This window comes from Phascolarctos cinereus, unplaced genomic scaffold, assembly GCF_003287225.1.
Source record: "Phascolarctos cinereus isolate Bilbo 61053 unplaced genomic scaffold, phaCin_HiC Scaffold_1;HRSCAF=81, whole genome shotgun sequence".
Classification (NCBI taxonomy): domain Eukaryota; kingdom Metazoa; phylum Chordata; class Mammalia; order Diprotodontia; family Phascolarctidae; genus Phascolarctos; species Phascolarctos cinereus.
The window spans coordinates 27,068,566-27,085,684 of NW_027555514.1; the positions used below are offsets into that span (position 1 = coordinate 27,068,566).

Consider the following 17,119-nt stretch of genomic DNA (forward strand, 5'->3'; position numbering starts at 1 on the left):
AGGTGATGGCTCAGGCTCGTTCTGTCTGCAGACACTGGGATGTGTCAGCTGGGTCGTTCCTGATGCCCTTCTCCAAGATGACATGTTGTGGATGGGCTCTGGGCGACAGAATTCCCTGTGCTTAGTAAAGACATTGTAGGTTCCTGATTTCTACTGATTGATTGATGAGTATTTGTCAGTGACTTTTAATCTAAATAAGCCTTCTGATATGGATTTGATTCAATTCAAGAAACAGTCACATACTAGGAAATGCTGATCTTAGTGCTTTAATTCAAAGACAGAATCCCTGCAGTCCCTACCTTCAAGGAGCTTACCTCCTACTAGACTCTCTTAGCATATGTATATATTGGATACCTTCTAATAAAGAGATGGTAAGATTACAGGTGGATATTTAAAAATCACCTATTTAGTACCGTAGGATAATTTTTTGAGTCAGCTTGGACTGAACCAGGCAAATACTTATTTTTATTACTGTTCCTTGTTGTTCAATCTGTGTTTTTTATATGAGTCATCACAGGGATGCCTTTGGTTGACATCTACAACATTGTTTATTTTCTTTCAGAGAGTGGGTTAATCGGGCCCCATCTATTCATTTTCTGAGAGTGTTAATCTGCCTGAGATTACTCATGAGGGATCCATGTTATCAGGTTGGTTTGGAAAAAAAATCACAATTGTTTAAGTTAAATTAAGATGTTAAAATTAAGATGATAGCCAATGATAACCAATTTTGTATTGGTTTTTCCAGAGTGGCTTTTCTTCCTCATAACTCAGGGCTTTCCAGATCTCTAACCCTCCCATGCTAATCAAAGAGATTCTGCAACATTTTAATTTGACAGAAAATAAGTGTTTATTGTGGTTTATCATTTTTACCTTCTCTCTTGAGACAATTGCATTTCTTGTCTCTCTTAATTCATGTTTGGTATTTCTAGCCATTAACTCTTAACTGATAGAGGATTTTTTTTTAGAATTTATTTTTAGTTTTCCACATTCACTTCCACAAGATTTTGAGTTCCAAATTTTCTCCTCCCAACCCAAGACGGCATGCAATTTGATATAGGCTCTACATATACATTCCTATTAAACATGTGTTCACATTAGTCGCGTTGTAAAGAAGAATTAGAAGCAATAGGAGGAACCACAAGAAAGAGGAAACAAAATAAAAACAACAAAAAAGAGAACAAACGATGCACTTCGGTGCGCATTTGGACTCCATGGTTCTTTCTCTGGATGTGGATGGCATCTTCCCTCGTGAGCCTTGGGAGCTGTCTCAGGTCCTTGCATCGCTGAGAAGGGCTAAGTCTATCAAAGTCAGTCATCGCACAGCGTGGCTATCACTGTGTACAAGGTTCTCCGGGTTCTGCTCACTTCACTCAGCATCAGTCCATACAAGTCTTTCCAGGGTTTTCTGAAGTCAGCCTGCTCATCATTTCTTATAGCACAGTAGTATTCCATTACATTCATATACCACAACTTGCTCAGCCATTCCCCAGTTGATGGGCTTCCTCTCCATTTCCAATTCTTTGCCACCACAAAAAAAGCTGCTATGAATACTTTTGTACATGTGGGTCCTTTTCCCATTTTTATGAGCTCTTTGGGATACAGCCCTAGAAGTGCTATTGCTGGGTCAAAGGGTAAGCACATTTTTATAGCCCTTTGGGCATAGTTCCAAATTGCCCTCTAGAGGATCATTTTTGAGCCCCTCCGAGCTCATTCCGGGGTGAGCGTCCTGCGGTATTTGGCCCAGGGGTTGGCCCATGGTGTTCTAGCAGGTCATGGGAAGCTATGGGTGTGAGTGTGGCTTGGGAGGCGGCCAAAGCACCACGCTGCAACCTTATAGAATTGATCTCTTCCTCTTTCCAGCTGCCTACTCAAGATTGAGACCTGAATCTCAACTCTTCTAAACCTTGACCCATCACCTCCTCAAAACCTCTCCTTCACTTTCCATTTCTAATGCTGGGCCTAGCCTCCCAGCTCTCGAGAGGCTTGGGGTCCTCTTTGACACCGCTCTCTTCCTCATCTACCCTGTCCAACCTGCTGCCGACTCTTGTGGGGTCAGCTTCTGTGACACTCCTGACATCTCTGCCTTCCTTCATTGCCACCCCCATTGGAGCTGCGGTTGGTCAGCCCCTCCTCTCCTCTCCCCGCCTCTGCTGGAGGGTCATACTCACTCTAGTTGTGCCGTGGAAGGATTTGCATGCAGATGCCTAACCCACCTTCCTCTTAACCTGCTGGAAGTATAAGCTCCTGGAGGTCGTTCAGGGCCTGCGTCATATGTGTGTCCACAGGGCTTTGCATTTAGTGGGCACTTAATACATGTTTAATTAAATTGGTATTGATCAGATTGTTTGAGAAACTAGATGTGACATCAGCGGTAGGTCCTGGTAGATCATACCCTCTCTAATTTGATGAAAAGTTATGGATTATCAGTAAAGAGAACCCCATGTATAAGTTTCCTCATGCTTTGGGGGGAGCCTTTTGCCACCACCACTACCAAAGGTATTGAGGGGATCTCCCTTTAGGTAGTTAGACTTTGGGACCAAAGCAGAGCCCTCACTTCTCTTTTCTATCTTTTAATGTCCTGGTGCGTCTCGAATCTTCTAGAGGTGTTTCTTCCTTCTGCCAGAATGGGTCATAACCCAACCACCCCTTTCTCATCCTGTTCGGCTCTCGTCCACATCTCTTTGATGGTTCCTTTTTTGTCTCTTCATGCACACGATTCATCATTTATACTATTCTGTCACAATTTATGTCCACCACATGTTATTCCTTGCCCTTTTTTGTGCTCCACAATTTTCCTTCCTCATAGGTTGTGGCGGTCTTCTGTGTGTTGATAATCATGTTAAATAGGTGGCCTAGAATACTCCTCTCTAGTCTGCTGCCTAAGTAGTAGGCCATCCAGACTGCCCCAAGGGAGGTCAAACACGACGTTCCAGGATAGAGAAGTTCTCTTTGTTGGTAGGGCTGATGACACCCTGGTGCCAGACTCTATTGGCTGGTTTCCCAAAGTGGATGCTGGCTATCTTAATCCATCTTCTTGATTTTAGGAGATTGGTGTAGGATTAGTCATTGTCCTTGCTGAAGAGTACAAATCTTTAGCAATACAGTGACCACAAGAATTGTTGTGCCTGTAACAAAAAAATCAAAGGTTTCCTCAAACCAAAAGTTCCCTGTGATGGCCACTGGTTGTTTATGAATAGAAAAGAAGGTCCTGCCTATTTCCCGTTGACTCCGGGACCAGAGTGTAGCTCTAATCCTTAGAGTCAACAGAGTGTGGCTTTATCCAGAACCTTGTACAGAGATGGCTCTTTTCCACCCCCATCCCTGCCCTGCTTAGCCCCTGACCAGCTAGGCTTTCCTTCTTAGCCCTGGGTCCTTGAGAAAACAAAGAAGATTCTTTTGGGTTGGGTTCAGGTTCATCAGAAAACCTCGCTCTCCATACCCTGTTGATGTCCAGACTGGTCCCCTGATCCTCCCTGCTTTCATGCCTACTCTTTTGGACATGGCTTTTTTCCCCTTAGGCCCTCAGCCTACTCCAAATTTATCAAGCTGTTGAGCTGTCAGTTTCTGTTTTTGATTAATTTTATCCTTTGTGCTCCTTGCTTATCCCATATTAGGTTGTTTTCCTCTCCTCTCTCAGTCCCCTTCATGTGGCATCTCCTGTCCTGATTCATGCCAACATCAGGCCCAACTCATTTGTCTAACTATCTGGCTATCTTTTTAATCTCCTTTCAGTCAGCTTTTAACTATTATAAATTTGTATTTTTGAAACAACTGCATTTACATAAGATGGCTCCCTGTCATCTGTGGCCAGGAGGGGCAGACAAGACTCCAGACTCCTGAGGAAGGCTTATTCATCCCAAGCTTCGGGGTTGGCGTCTCACACTTGCCCTCCCTCAGTCCCGGGATGAAGCCCTTCATGGCCGAGTGAGGACACATCATCTGTTCAGCGGGTTTGGTGCGTGAGTCAAGAGGAAGCTCTGATGTGACCGGCTAGACCATGCAGCCTCTGTGGAGTCAGTTTCCCCCATGCTTCAGAGGATGAATTTTGCTTGCAGCCGAGTCTCATTTTGGATGTGCCCTATTCATCATTGCCATACTCAGAGTAAAGTATTAGAACAAGAAGAGGGCACAGCAGTTTCTCTTCATGAATTTAACCATGGAATCACAGGATTTTGGAGTTATTTGTTTTATTGTAGCTTAGATAAAGCCGTGGCTATGGTTCAAAGACCATTGCATATAGGGTTGCTATTATAAATCAACAAGTCAGTCAGTGAGCATTTATTAGGTATCTGCTGTGTACCAGGTACTGGGGATGCAGGCAAACATAAAATTGCCCCTGAACTCAAGGAACTTAAATGAAGATGCCAGGAATGCAAAATGACAGACAACTCAAAAAGGCCATTTTTACTTGACTTTGGAATGTGTTTTTGTATTTCTATTTAAATATGGGTCTGTTTGGTGTTCTGGGGATTCACTTCACACAAAAGAACTAAGCTACTTCCCTGTTTGCTGTGGTCCTGCTCAAAGTGAGATGGCCTAAGTGAGGATCAGAGCCAACTTGCACATAACTCCTTCGACCACATGGTCCGGAATTTTTCCGGAAGTAGAAGTCCAGCCATGGTTGGCAGGGTCTGCCCTCTTCCCTTTTTGGGCTTGACCATTTGCTGGTCCCAGGGCACGTTTCCCACCCTCCGGGATCTGCTGCAGCTCAGCACTTGCCTCTGCCAGTTCCTTCACTCTCCTGGGATGTTACTCATCTTGCCTGGTGACTTGAGGTCTTTGAGGGCAGCTGGAGACTGCTAAATCATCTCCTTATCTTGTGTTTCTGCTCCCTGCTAAACATTGGCATTCCATTACTCACATGATCATTGGATCAGAAAGCAGTCTTCTCAACGTTATCATCATCCCCATCCATGTTGAGCTATGACTTCAACCCTTCATTGACCCTTCTCTTGCCTCCCATGTTTCTTCAAAAAACAGAACAAAAAACAAACAAACAGAAACCAAGATAAAAACCCAGCCTGGGCTTGTTTTGGGCCTAAGCATTCCTGATGTAATTCTTAAAGGGCCATGCTACTCCTCTGTGACCATCCTTTATGTCCATCTTCTCTGTTAGGGTCCCAGTTTTTGTTGCTTTTGTCCTGCATCCAAATCATCCTCTTTTCCCTATTCATTGGAATAATTCCTCCTTGTGTTTTAGAATTTCTTTCTTTGAAGGCTTCTATCTGTCTCAGCTAACTTTTCCTACGAAAAGTCCCTTCATGTTACCTACACCTTCTCTGGATTCTTTGACACCTTCTTTTCACAAATAACAACAGTGATGACAATTGATGTTTATATAGGGCTCTGAGGTTAGTAAAGCTTCACAAAAACCCTGTGAGATAGGGCCACACATATTCTTAGCCCCATTTTATTGTGAGGAAACCCATGACTCAGGGTCTTGCCCATGGTCACACAGCTGTCACAAGTAGGATTTGAAGCCAGATCTTCCTCACTTTAAGCCTTCTCTTCTATCCTCTATGCAAAGTTGTATGTCAGATTATGCTTGGCTTTCCTTCTCTATCATGACCTCCATGATGGAATGGTCACTTGTCCCAAGCATCCAGATGTTTCAGGAACCAGTTCTCTCTCTCTCTCTCTCTCTCTCTCTCTCTCTCTCTCTCTCTCTCTCTCTCTCTCTCTCTCTCTCTCTCTCTCTCTCTCTCTCTCTCTCTCTCTCTCTCTCTCTCTCTCTCTCTCTCTCTCTCTCTCTCTCTCTCCTCATAATCAAGCCCAGAATAAATTTCCCTTGTTACTTCTTCTGCCATTGAAGGATGAAATTGTCCTTAAGTCAAGTCACAAATTTATCAACTGCTCTGCTTTCAACAGAGAGACCTCTAGAAACTAGCTAGATGGTTGAAGTCCCCTGTTATTACAACTCATTCATCAATAACCATTTATTTCATCATGTTTCTGTGCCAGGTTTGTCCTCTGATTACCAAATTTGTCTTGGTTTTATTTGATTCCTTCTTCTGTCTGGGCGGTCGTATCAGTCTACTACTCCTATGACCATATTACTTCTTTTTCTAACTCCATTGTTCCTTACCCAAATGCTCTTTCTTTCTTCAGGTTCCTGGCTTTCCTCATATTAATATATCTTTAATACACGATGCTGTTCTCCAGAGGCTTTATCAATTCTATTCTTTTGAATAAAATATAATCTTCCTGAATAAAATTTCAGTCTTGATTTTCATCCTGCAAAGTCTCAGTTTGGGGCCAAATTTGTCTTTTTGCGATAGGCTGTTTATGACTGACATTTTGTGCATTTGCAAATAGACGTCTGACATCCTGGCTGTCACTGACGGCTGTCTTCTTGAATTTGTTTCTTGTTTATTACTGGTCCTCTCTTGTTCCTCCTCTGTGGGCCGCCCCTCTGCGGTACCAGATCTGTGTTGGCCAATCTCTCCACCTCTCTCCTTGTACCGTTTAAAACCTTCTTCAGCACTTTACATTGTGTTGTGTTTTGTATATTACAATATGAATATGAAAAAAACCCAGGCTTGTATTATCAGCATCACAGGGAAGAGAAATGATTAAGGGATGACATGTTATGATGAGGGGAAGGGAATATGTCTTCCTCCCCAAAGCAGAGGTCACAGTACCACAAGAATGCCTGTAACACTAATACTTTGGTGTGCCTTTCTTACAAGGCATTAGGAAGAGGAGCTGTTGTCGTCATTGTTTTTACCGGCCCTTCCAAAGCACACTCCGTTCTTAGCCAAGGACCTTTTGTGACTGCTTTTTAAAAAGTTAAAATTAGAGTGAATTGTGCTGTTGTTAATTCTGTAATTAAGCGGATTATCTATAAACATGACGGCCACGTTTCCCAGCTGTTTCTCTCCTTCCTTATTTTTCTCCCTCAAATATTGCATTAACTGCTCCTCACATCCTTAAATGCCACAATGTTTTGGCCAGTTTTAGAAGGTCAGTAAAAATCCTTAGCTTTAAGATGTGTGTGTTACTTGAAAGTTTGTATGAAATAGCAGGACACTCTTTTTGACATCCTTGTGCCTTAGATTTTTAAAAAGACATTATTTTAAAATAATATTGCTATTCTGATCAAATTGAGTAAGCAGAATGGTAGTGTAGCTCTGCTTTGGGGAAGAAGATATATTCCCTTCCCTTCCCCTCATCATAAAATGTCATCCCTTAATCATTTCTCTTCCCTGTGATGCTGATAATACAAGCCTGGGTTTTTTTCATATTCATATTGTAATATACAAAACACAGCACAGTGAAGGGTGCAAATTATGCCTCCCCTTTCCCTGGGTGGCCTTTAAAAATGGTTTCGGTTCTTCATGAAAGTTAATATATGTTTTTTTCTTTTATTAGGAAATACTCCATAACTTGGGTGGGATTGAAAACCTCGCCCGGGTAAGAGACCTTTCCTTGTTCTTGTTCTTCCTCTGTGGTTTGGCGTTCACCTCAGGGGCAGGTGGTCAGTAAGCACCTAAGAAAAGAACGCGCCTGGTGATGCGTCCTGGAGAGCAGGGTGGATTCATTCCCATGGCTGCCCACGGGGCAGCAGGTGTGGCTCACAGTCATGCAGAAAGATAAAGCCACCAGGCTCCTGCTGGTGGAAGCCAACACCCAGGACTTTTTGTTCTGGTTAACTGGATTGCAAAGAGCCTGCCAGTTGAAATTAGAAAGGGTATGAAAGGTCATGTATAATTTAGTTTAGTCAAGGGAAGAAATATGAGGCACACTGATCAGGTTGGCTTCCCATTTATTTCCTCAACACGGATAGGATCCAAGAAAAATAAAAATTAAAAAAAACCCAAACCCCAAACCCCAAGTTTGTAAAGTGGCACCGGTCCTTTACTCAGCAATAATGAATAATTATAATATGAAACAATCAGCAACGAAATATGGCATCATGCATTTTGAGTTTATAACTTGTATGCTTCTTGAGGGTAGGGTAAGAAGGCAAATGCTTTTTGCTAGGCCCTGTGTCCTGTATTGATTAAAAACAAAATAGTAAACAAATAAAATTCCCGGGCCCGGGAATCCCCGTCAAGCCCATTGTAGCCCAGTCTCCGAAATTTCCTACCCCAAGCGTGTGGTTGAGTTATCACCAATGACCCAGAGGAAACGAAGCACCTTCTGAACCACCCACATTCAGCACAGTGTTAGCATTAAGTGTATTTTATTAGAATTCTTTGGTCATAACCCTCTCAGGGATCCAGAGTATTAAGTTAGCCAGAATACCAAGATTGCAGTTCCCTGTGTTTGGAAATTCATTTCGTAGCATGGTCAGTGTTCGATGTGATTTTGGTCATCATGGAACAATATCATCTGTAGTCGAAATAGTTGATCTCATTTCATCCTCACAATGACCTTAGGAAGGAGATGTTCTTGTAAGCCCTATTTTACAGATGAGGAAACAGACCCACAGAGGTGGACTCGCCCAGAGTGCCAAAGCTTATCTAAGAATCTTGAAGTAGGATTTGAACTTGTGTCTTCCTGACTCTTTATAAATGACTGGCCAGTGTAGGAATATTGAGAAGATAAATAACGCTCATGTTGCAAGTTGTCCTAGACCCTGTTTCACGTGCTGCACGTCCGTGTACTCTTCTGTGTGCTCATTTATCCTGTTCTGATGTCCCGCCCTCCACCCACTTCTGCTCATTTCATGACAGACACCTGAAGCTCCACAGCTGCTGTGAATTTTAGCACATTATGTTGAGTGGAGAGACACGTGTGACGTTTGGTAGAAAGCTCTGGATTTGGAGTCAGGGTCCTGGGTTCCAGTCCCTGCTCTGCCACTCACTGCTAGTGAATGTGGACAAGGGAATCCCCCTCCGTAGGTCTCAGTTTTCTCCTCTGTAAAACGGCAGAAACAAACTAGATGCTTTCTAAGGTCTCGCTCTGAGGCTGTAACCCTGCGATCTCCACAGAGGGCAGGGAGGGACTTCAGGAGAAACATTCCTCTTTTTGCTTATCTCTCAGGTGTGTCCGAAGAGCCATGGGAACTCGTTTATGACTATGGGGCGCCACCTACAGTTCATGTGGAAAAGTGCCGCCCGCCTTTTTGAGAGTTTTTCTTCTTACACCTTTTTTTGTGTTTGGTCTTACTTGTAGTACATGGAAATCATAGCAGATGGGTACCTCGGATACGGAGAAGAGCAGCATAACGCTGACAAGTTAGTCAACATGATGTGTAAGTATTGGGGTGTGTAACTCATGGACAGCTTGGCGAGTAGCTAGTTGGGGGCCGCCTCCTGAGATGGAAGCCTCTGCTCATCCCGTTGGGGTGGTGGGGCTCACTGTCTCTCTCCCTCTCTCTGTCTCTCTCTCTTTCTCTCTTTTCTCTCTGTCTCTCTCTCTTCACAAATGACCCTGTTTTTACCTACCTGTGTCCGTGCTTTACCCTCTTGTAGAATGTAAGCTCCTTGAGAGCAGGGGCTGGTTTTATTTTAACTTTTGTATCCACAGTATCTAGCACAGTCCTTTGCACACAGTAGGTGCTCAGTAAATGTTTGTTGAATTGGATTGGACTTTCTGTTCCTTATAATGAATACATATATGATTCTTTGTGATAGGGAAAAAAGAGGCTAATTTGAGTATCTAAGATGTACAAAACTTATGGCTTGAGTCCCATGCAATTAACTTCAGCTAGAGGTACCAGGAAGTATAGTCCTTATGGTGGATTAAGGACTGGCCTTGTAGTCAACGAGATCTGGGTTCAAGTCCTGACCCTGACACAGAGCTAGCTGTGTGAACATAGACCAGTCATTTAACCTAAGTCACTTCTGACAACAACCCTTTAAGTCCGAAAGGTGTAGAATGGTCACCCACCTGTGTTAGTGGTGTGTCTTTCTGCTCCAGGAGTTCCCCTGCCCCAGTGAAATCACAGGTCTAGGATGCCCTCCCTGCTACCTACCCCCAGTCTCAATATACACTGAATGTGGAGGAGCAGCTCTCAGGTCATGACCAGAGCTTTTGCAAAACATTTTTTTGTGAGAAGATATATTGAATAAAATATTTAGCTATTAAGTATATATAGCCTTCATTAAATGAACTGGATACATTCCATCAGTTTTGGTAAAATCCTATTTTCCCATTGATTTTCACTATCATTCCAAAGGTTGTGCACATCTTTTCTATGAAATTAAAAAAAAAATTACCACCATCAAGGTAATGCCTTTGTTTGAAGTTGAAATATCCACCAGTCCTGAAGGGTTCTCCACATGTTGATACGTGGCTCTTTGCCCCAGAGAGAAGCAGCCAAGCTTCCATTTGCTGCTCGGCCGTTGTCAAATCCCACAAAGCTCTGAGGAGTTTTCTGGTCCTGGAGAGGGACAGTCTTTCCTGCCTGTCTCGACACACTTCCACCTTCTGATGATTAGGAAGTGTAGCATTCAGCTAATTAGAAAATGGTGCCTGGACAGGCCCAGGAGAAGATCTCCGTTCTCTGCCTCACCCGCAGTCCCTTTTAAAGGACAGGTAGGAGAAGAGAGAGAAAAGGCCAAGAAGGTCTCAAGGACGGAAAAGCGGGAAGGCCCAGGAAGGGGAGAGGAAAGTTTCTAGCCTGATAGAATCTACCTCTGCTCCTCTTCTCTCCCCTCCTGGATCCAGTGGGGCCAGTTGAATGCCCTTGACCAATCTCCATTCCCTCATCTATACCACAGTTATTCCTAATGGTCCTTCCTGCACTGACAGTCTGTGGGGGATCTGTCTTCTCTTTCCTCATTTTATGCTTTTTATAATTTGAATTTCAGCTGCCCAGGGAGGTTCATCATGGTTTGTAACGTTTCCCCATGAAGCTAATGGCCCACCTTGGTGCTGCGTCCCCTGATATGGTGTTTTCAGGGGACTGATCAGCACTGGGGGGATGGGAGGGGACCAAGAAACCCACTTTGTGATTTCCTTTCTCTCCTAGATATCTTTCAAAAACTTTCTGCTGTCAAAGATCAGAGAGAATGGGTCATAGCAAGTGGAGCCCACAAGGTAAGAGCTTTAAATTATCTACAGATTAACCTACTTGACTTTTGGCACGTGATAACTGGCCAGGTTAACTCTCTCTTGCTGAGGAAGCACCGGTGGTCTGTAGTTGTGCTCCTCAGGTCTCCATCTCCTTAACTTTGCACAGGCCACCTACCTCCCATTCTGGAGATGTTTTCTTACCCCCCTCCTCCCCCGCCCTGGAATCCTTCAGGATTTGGCCTTTCCTAAGAGTGTCATGTGTCTTTCCCCGCATCTCAGCCCCACGTTCATGTTGGGTGTATCTGATTGAATGTCCAGGAGATGACTGGAGCTCAGAAAGTCTCTGACGGAGCTCGGTGTCTTTTCCCCAAATGTGCCCCAATCCCAAAGCTCTATTGAGGATACCTCCATCCTTCTACCACCACCAGGATCTCATCTTCGCCCCACATATCTGGTCATGTGCGAAGTTTTGTCCCTTTCACGTCTCTCTTGAACGCCCTCCTTCTCCCAGCTCACGGGGTTAGTCCCTCCTTGCCTGGGCTATGAGCTGGCCTCCTTGTTGGTTTCCTCATGCCTTTCTCCTCTCCAGTCCACCCTCCAACAGCTGCCAAAATATGTTTCCTAAAATGCAGATTGGTCCGTGTTATTTCCTACTCCTGTGACTCCTGCTCCCTTCAGGATGGCTCACTGGTGCCTCTGTTTGACATCTCGAGGTCCTTACCAGCTGCCTCCTGCCTCCCCTTCCAGCGCCCGTCAGTCCAGCCACACTGTCCCTCTCGCTAGACCTCACTAATGACATTCACATGTCCCGTGCTGCTTGTTGGAAAATGTTCCCTCCCCCTCTCTTCCTTATAGAATGCCTGGTTCTTTCAAAGCCCAGCTCAAACCCTGCCTCCTATGTGAGCCTTTCCAGATTCTTCTAGCTGCTATTGCCTCCCACTGCCTGGTAGTCAGGCAAGCATGAGCAGTTATTAAGCGGCTACTGTGTGCCAGGCACTTGCTAAGTGCTGTGGGTACAAAGGCCAAGGACAGTTCCTGTCCTCAAGGAGCGCACAGTCTAACAGAGGAAACAACACACAAACAGCTGTGTGCAAACAAGCTATCCAAAGATGACGTTTCTTTATTTTGAATAGGAGCGCCATTGTTGTCAGTGGAAACTTGTTTCTGAGACTCTCAATATCTCTTAATTATCTGCCCTATTTGGGAAGGGGGGGGAAAGTATTAGCTTGGAAAATTAAAAGTAGTAGAAATCCAAGCAAAGTTTTCCCCACAAACATAGATGTCTTAGTCTCAGGGAGAGATCAAAGAATAGAGAAGACATTCCCGACAGGCGGAAAAACAGGGAATCTGGACATTTTCCTTGGCCTCAGATTCCTGCCCTTTCAATTACTAATAGGAAGGCAGCGACACACTCCTTGACTTACAAACAAAACCACTGCTGCATAGAAGGGGAGGGACGGGTTTCCTTGGCAGCCTCGCCACCTCTTTCTTCTTTTCAAAAACATTTTGTTCTGGACTTCAATACTGAATCAAACGGACATTTCATATGTACATATATACACATCCACATATACATACATATGTATCCACAAGTGTATATATATGTGTATCTGTATATATCTATGTATCTTATGTATTGAATATATGTGGATATTTTGATGTACATATCTATTAGAATGGAAAAATAGAATTGTACATGAAGCTGTCAGTTTCTATGTATAGTTTACTTTCTTTTGAAGTATATAATAAGATTAGCCTGTAGCTTTCAGAACTGCCCTGTTTTTCTGGCATTCTTTCTGGCCTTCTCTCTGTTTTCACCTCAATGCCTTTTTCCTTCCTTCCTTCCCTGCTTCCTAATTTGCTTTCCTTCCCTCCCTTCCCCCTCTCCTTCCTTCCTTCCTTCCTTCCTTCCTTCCTTCCTTCCTTCCTTCCTTCCTTCCTTCCTTCCTTCCTTCCTTCCCCTTCCTTCCTCCCTTCCTTCCTCCCTTCCTTCCTTCCCTCCCTTCCTTCCCTTCTTCTCTCCTTCCCTCCCTTCCTTTTTTTCTTTCTTCTTAATCCCTATCTCCCTTTGCCTTCCTTTCTCCCTTTCACCATTGGAAATAAGAAAAACAAAGCCCTTGTAACATATGTTTGGTCAAACAAGAATTCCCACATGGGCTGTGCCTGAAAATTATTACTTCTTCTGATTCTTGAGTTCGTCACTTCTCTGTTGGGAGGTGGGCACCATGCTTCACCATTGGTCCCTGGAATCATCCCACCATCTCTTTCCATTGCCTTGGGAACAAGTAAATTGACCATAGGCAGGAATAGTAGGAGAGGGTGAATATCAGCCACGTCTTGTCCCTCAGCCCCATTCGATTGCGCGCTTCTTGACGTCACGTCTTATTTCATCTCTATGTACCTCGTATTTGTTGTTTCTTCTTTAGTTGCATCCGATTCTGTGCCCCGGGGACCATAGCACACCAGGACCTTCATCCTCCACTATCTCCCCAAAGCTATCTAAGTTCGTATTGGTTGTTTCCATGACACCATCTGTCCAACTCATCCTCTGTCATTCCCTTCTTCTCCTGCCTTCGGTCTTTCCCAACATCAGGGTCTTTCCCAATGAGTCTCATCTTCTCATTATGTGGCCAGAGCATTTAAACTTTACCTTTGGTATTTGTCCTTCCAATGAGTAGTCTGGATTAATTTTTGTCCCCTGTGTACACAGCCCTTAATACTTGTGTAACCGATTTGAATATTGTCTACGTGTCTTGATTCCTCCCATATTGCTGGGATGTTAAATCTTGTTTCTGAGGAGCCTGTGGCCTGTCAGGTGGGGAATGAGCCCAGAGTGCATACTAGCAGGGGCCTTTGGGAGACCTCAGAGGAAGCTGGGAGAAGCAGGAAAGCTGGCCAGGCCTTCTGGAGTTCTCTGGCCAAAGAGAGCTGAGCAGCGACAGAAACAGAGAAGGGATTGTTTCCAGGGTTTGCTGGAGGCTCCCGGCCAGGCCCTCCAGCCTTCTCTTCTGAGGTGTGAGATGGAGACTGGCCTCTAGAACATGGGGTAACCAACCTGGCAGTCCTGGGTGGGCTTTCTGTCCTCTCTCCTGGTTATAGCCTGGCCCGTCCAACAGGCAGTAAGGAGAGGTGCTGGCCCTGTGCAGAAGTGAGACATTTTCAATGTGTAGCTGAATGTGTTAAATGGTTTGTTATGTTCTTAAGAGATAAACAAACAAGCAAAGAAAAAACTCATAACAACCAAGAAACACACTTTCTGGCCTTTAATTTAAAAATCTATTTTTTTTCAGACATTAGTAAATTTATTAGGAGCCAGAGACACAAATGTTCTGTTGGGGGCCCTTCTTGCACTTACCAGTTTAGCTGAAAGGTAAGTTTCTTTTAATATACTTTTAACTCTCAGCCTCAGCTGTGATACAGGCTCCTCCTCTTTCCTCTTCCTCCTCCATCCCCTCCTCGAACGTGGGCACAGTCTCCCTGGCTCCATTGCTTCTTAGTCTAATTTTGAAAAAAGCCCTGGTGGCGCAGTCACGACATGCGATGTTCCTTTATGGAGGATCCTGGACCAACGTGGTGTATTTTTCGTGAGCTAGAGGGGCTCGTTGCCTCAGAAGATTCTTCTCTCTGACTGAATTGTCTACAGCGTCTCCTTCTTTCCCTCATTTCTGGTGTTTTTGAAATGACTTTAATTCTTTTCTTTAAAAAACGCTTTACCGCCCTTTCTTTAAAGGCATGTCTGTTTTTAACATTTTTCAAAAAGTCTTCTTTTTTTTTTTTTTGGCTAGGCAATGGGGTTAAGTGACTTGCCCAGGGTCACACGGCTAGTAAGTGTGAAGTGTCAGGGCCTCCTGACTCCAAGGCCAAAGCTCTATCCACTGTGCCACCTCACTGCCCTCAAAAAGACTTTCAGAAAGGCCATTCTCAGGCTCCAGCTCGTCCTGCTTTATGCCTCAGTCCTTTTATTTTTTATTGAGCCCGTTCTTTGCTCTTCCGACGTTAAGAGGGGTGGCGTAGGTAACGTGGTAGGTGTTTTTGATGTATTGGTTGGTTTGACTGATTTCTCTTTTTCTTCTTTGTTTTTTAAAAAATATTTATTTAAAGGGATGGTTCTTTGGGAGAGGGGATGAGGAGGGATAGAGGGGGAGCTTTAGATGATGTAAGAACAAAAGATATCAATACAAATCTGTTTAAAATAAAAATAGTACATGGGAAACTCCAGCTCATTTTCCAGACCATTGAGTTTTATAACTTGTTAAATCTGCGTGTATCCTAACGAAGGATGAGTCTCCTTGTCTGTGGGAGGGGGAGAGGCAAGACTCAGTCACTATGCTGCTAGTCATGGAGTTGATGTTTTATGATGTACTGAATCCCTCCATTCTGTGTGGAGCTTGTGAGACAGTCTTCACCCTGAGAAAATGCGATGGGAAGGCAGTGGAGAAGGCAATGAGGGTTCTAAGATTGTTCCCTTCGCAGTCCAGAATGTAGGGAGAAGATCAGTGAACTCAGCATCGTGGAAAACCTGCTGATGATCCTACATGAGTATGACCTGCTCTCTAAAAGGTAGGATTCTTGGTGGAAGAAAGAGACCATCTTACGTTTATGGGGGAAGCTTATTTTATTTTCTTCTTGTAGCGTGTTGTTTATTTAATATTGTAAAATTCAAGTGATAGGAAAACTCCCAGTTTCATGTACGTGCAAGGAAATTTGTACAGAGAAATTAAATGATTTAGTTCAAGCCTAAGCGGCCTCCTGTGAAGTTACATGTGCCCAATTCTGTGTGTGAATAAATATAACCCTTCATCAGAACAAGGATTCATAATGATCATCCTGAATTGTGAAATCATGTCCCGGAGAACCAGGAGGAACTTTAGGGACCATCTGGCCCAGTCTGTCATTTGTACAAATGAAGAAACCCAGAGGTATAAGGACTAGATAGGTAGTGGTGCTCAATTTGCATCCTAGGGCCACCCCTGACCTCTAATCTAGAGTTCTTTTCATCACAGTGAGTCACCAAGAGAAGATTAAGTTATGTGGCTTACTTTCTGTTTAAGTCAGGAAGCTGTTTAAGCCAAATGAGAAATATTTCCATCTAAAGATTTGTTTTTAAGAGGTTTTAGTAGATAAGGAGGTTCAGGGGTCTGGAAAATTTACTTCTGTGGATCACCTAATTCCCTGGCAGTACTACATAAAAGAGGCACTGATATAGATGGTTGCATTCTCCTGAGAACCAAACCAGACGAGCTATTCCTATTGATTTTTGTCTTTCTTCTCCCTGATCCGTCTGCTTTGGAACATAAACATGCATAGAGAAAGTCTCCTTGCAGTTTGTTCAGAAGTAAGTCTTCAGTATTAAGAATGAAGCTCTTTCGGTTCAAAGCTGGTTGGGGCTCTTCTCTTGTGAGCGTCCATGCCCTCCACTCTCTTCTCCAGTGCAAGGGGCGCCATCCCAGCTGCTCGTCTGGGATCTGACACCTTGAGTTTTTCATCATGTGCATTTCTAGTGCCGCATTCAAGGCGGTTTTCTTTAAGGTGTCTCCAAAGAATGTCCCTAGGACAATAGAAAGATTGACAGAAATAACAACGATAACGACAACAACAATGATAATGGTAGCGAGCATTCATATGAATGTTTTAAAGTTAGCAGATCATCCAGATATTCTCATTTGATCCTCAGGTATGTGGGTGGGATTATTATCTCCATTTTACAGATGAAGAAACTGAGGCAGACAGAGGCTAAGTGACCTTCCTATAGTCACGCAATTAGGAAGTGTTTGTTGGAGAAAGCTCAGAGTGTGGCCTGGACAGGAAGGAGCAGTGGATAAAGCCCTACACTTGGGAGCCAGGAAAAATGGGGTTCAAATCCTGTTTCAGATACTTTTTAGCCATGTGACCACTGATGTATTCTCTTTCAGCCTCAGTTTACTCCTTTGTAAAATATGGTAATAATAGCTTCTGCCTGTCTGGGTTGTTGTAAGGATCAAATGAAGCACTATAGAAATACTATCGTACTACTACTATTATATTTCTTCTTCTTCTTCTCCTTCTTCTCTTTCTCCTCATCCTCCTCCCTCCTCTTCCCCCTCCTCCTCCTTCTCCTCCTCCTCCCCTTCCTCCTTTTTCCTCTCTTGCCTTCCACTACTGGAATGTGAGTCTC

The 17,119-nt window shown here is 43.9% G+C and overlaps 1 protein-coding gene across 8 annotated transcripts in view; it reads left to right on the plus strand.

Annotated features, from left to right (window-relative positions):
- NEK10 (NIMA related kinase 10) overlaps nucleotides 1-17,119 on the plus strand; it is a 242,095-nt gene that overhangs the window by 52,250 nt on the left and 172,726 nt on the right. For all 8 annotated transcript variants that reach the window (XM_020993333.2, XM_078151319.1, XM_078151323.1 and 5 more), the window contains exons 6-11: nucleotides 563-647; nucleotides 7,372-7,413; nucleotides 9,121-9,199; nucleotides 10,922-10,989; nucleotides 14,256-14,335; nucleotides 15,439-15,525. In XM_020993333.2, the coding sequence (XP_020848992.1) occupies nucleotides 563-647; nucleotides 7,372-7,413; nucleotides 9,121-9,199; nucleotides 10,922-10,989; nucleotides 14,256-14,335; nucleotides 15,439-15,525 (441 nt within the window). The remainder of the gene's footprint in view (nucleotides 1-562; nucleotides 648-7,371; nucleotides 7,414-9,120; nucleotides 9,200-10,921; nucleotides 10,990-14,255; nucleotides 14,336-15,438; nucleotides 15,526-17,119) is intronic.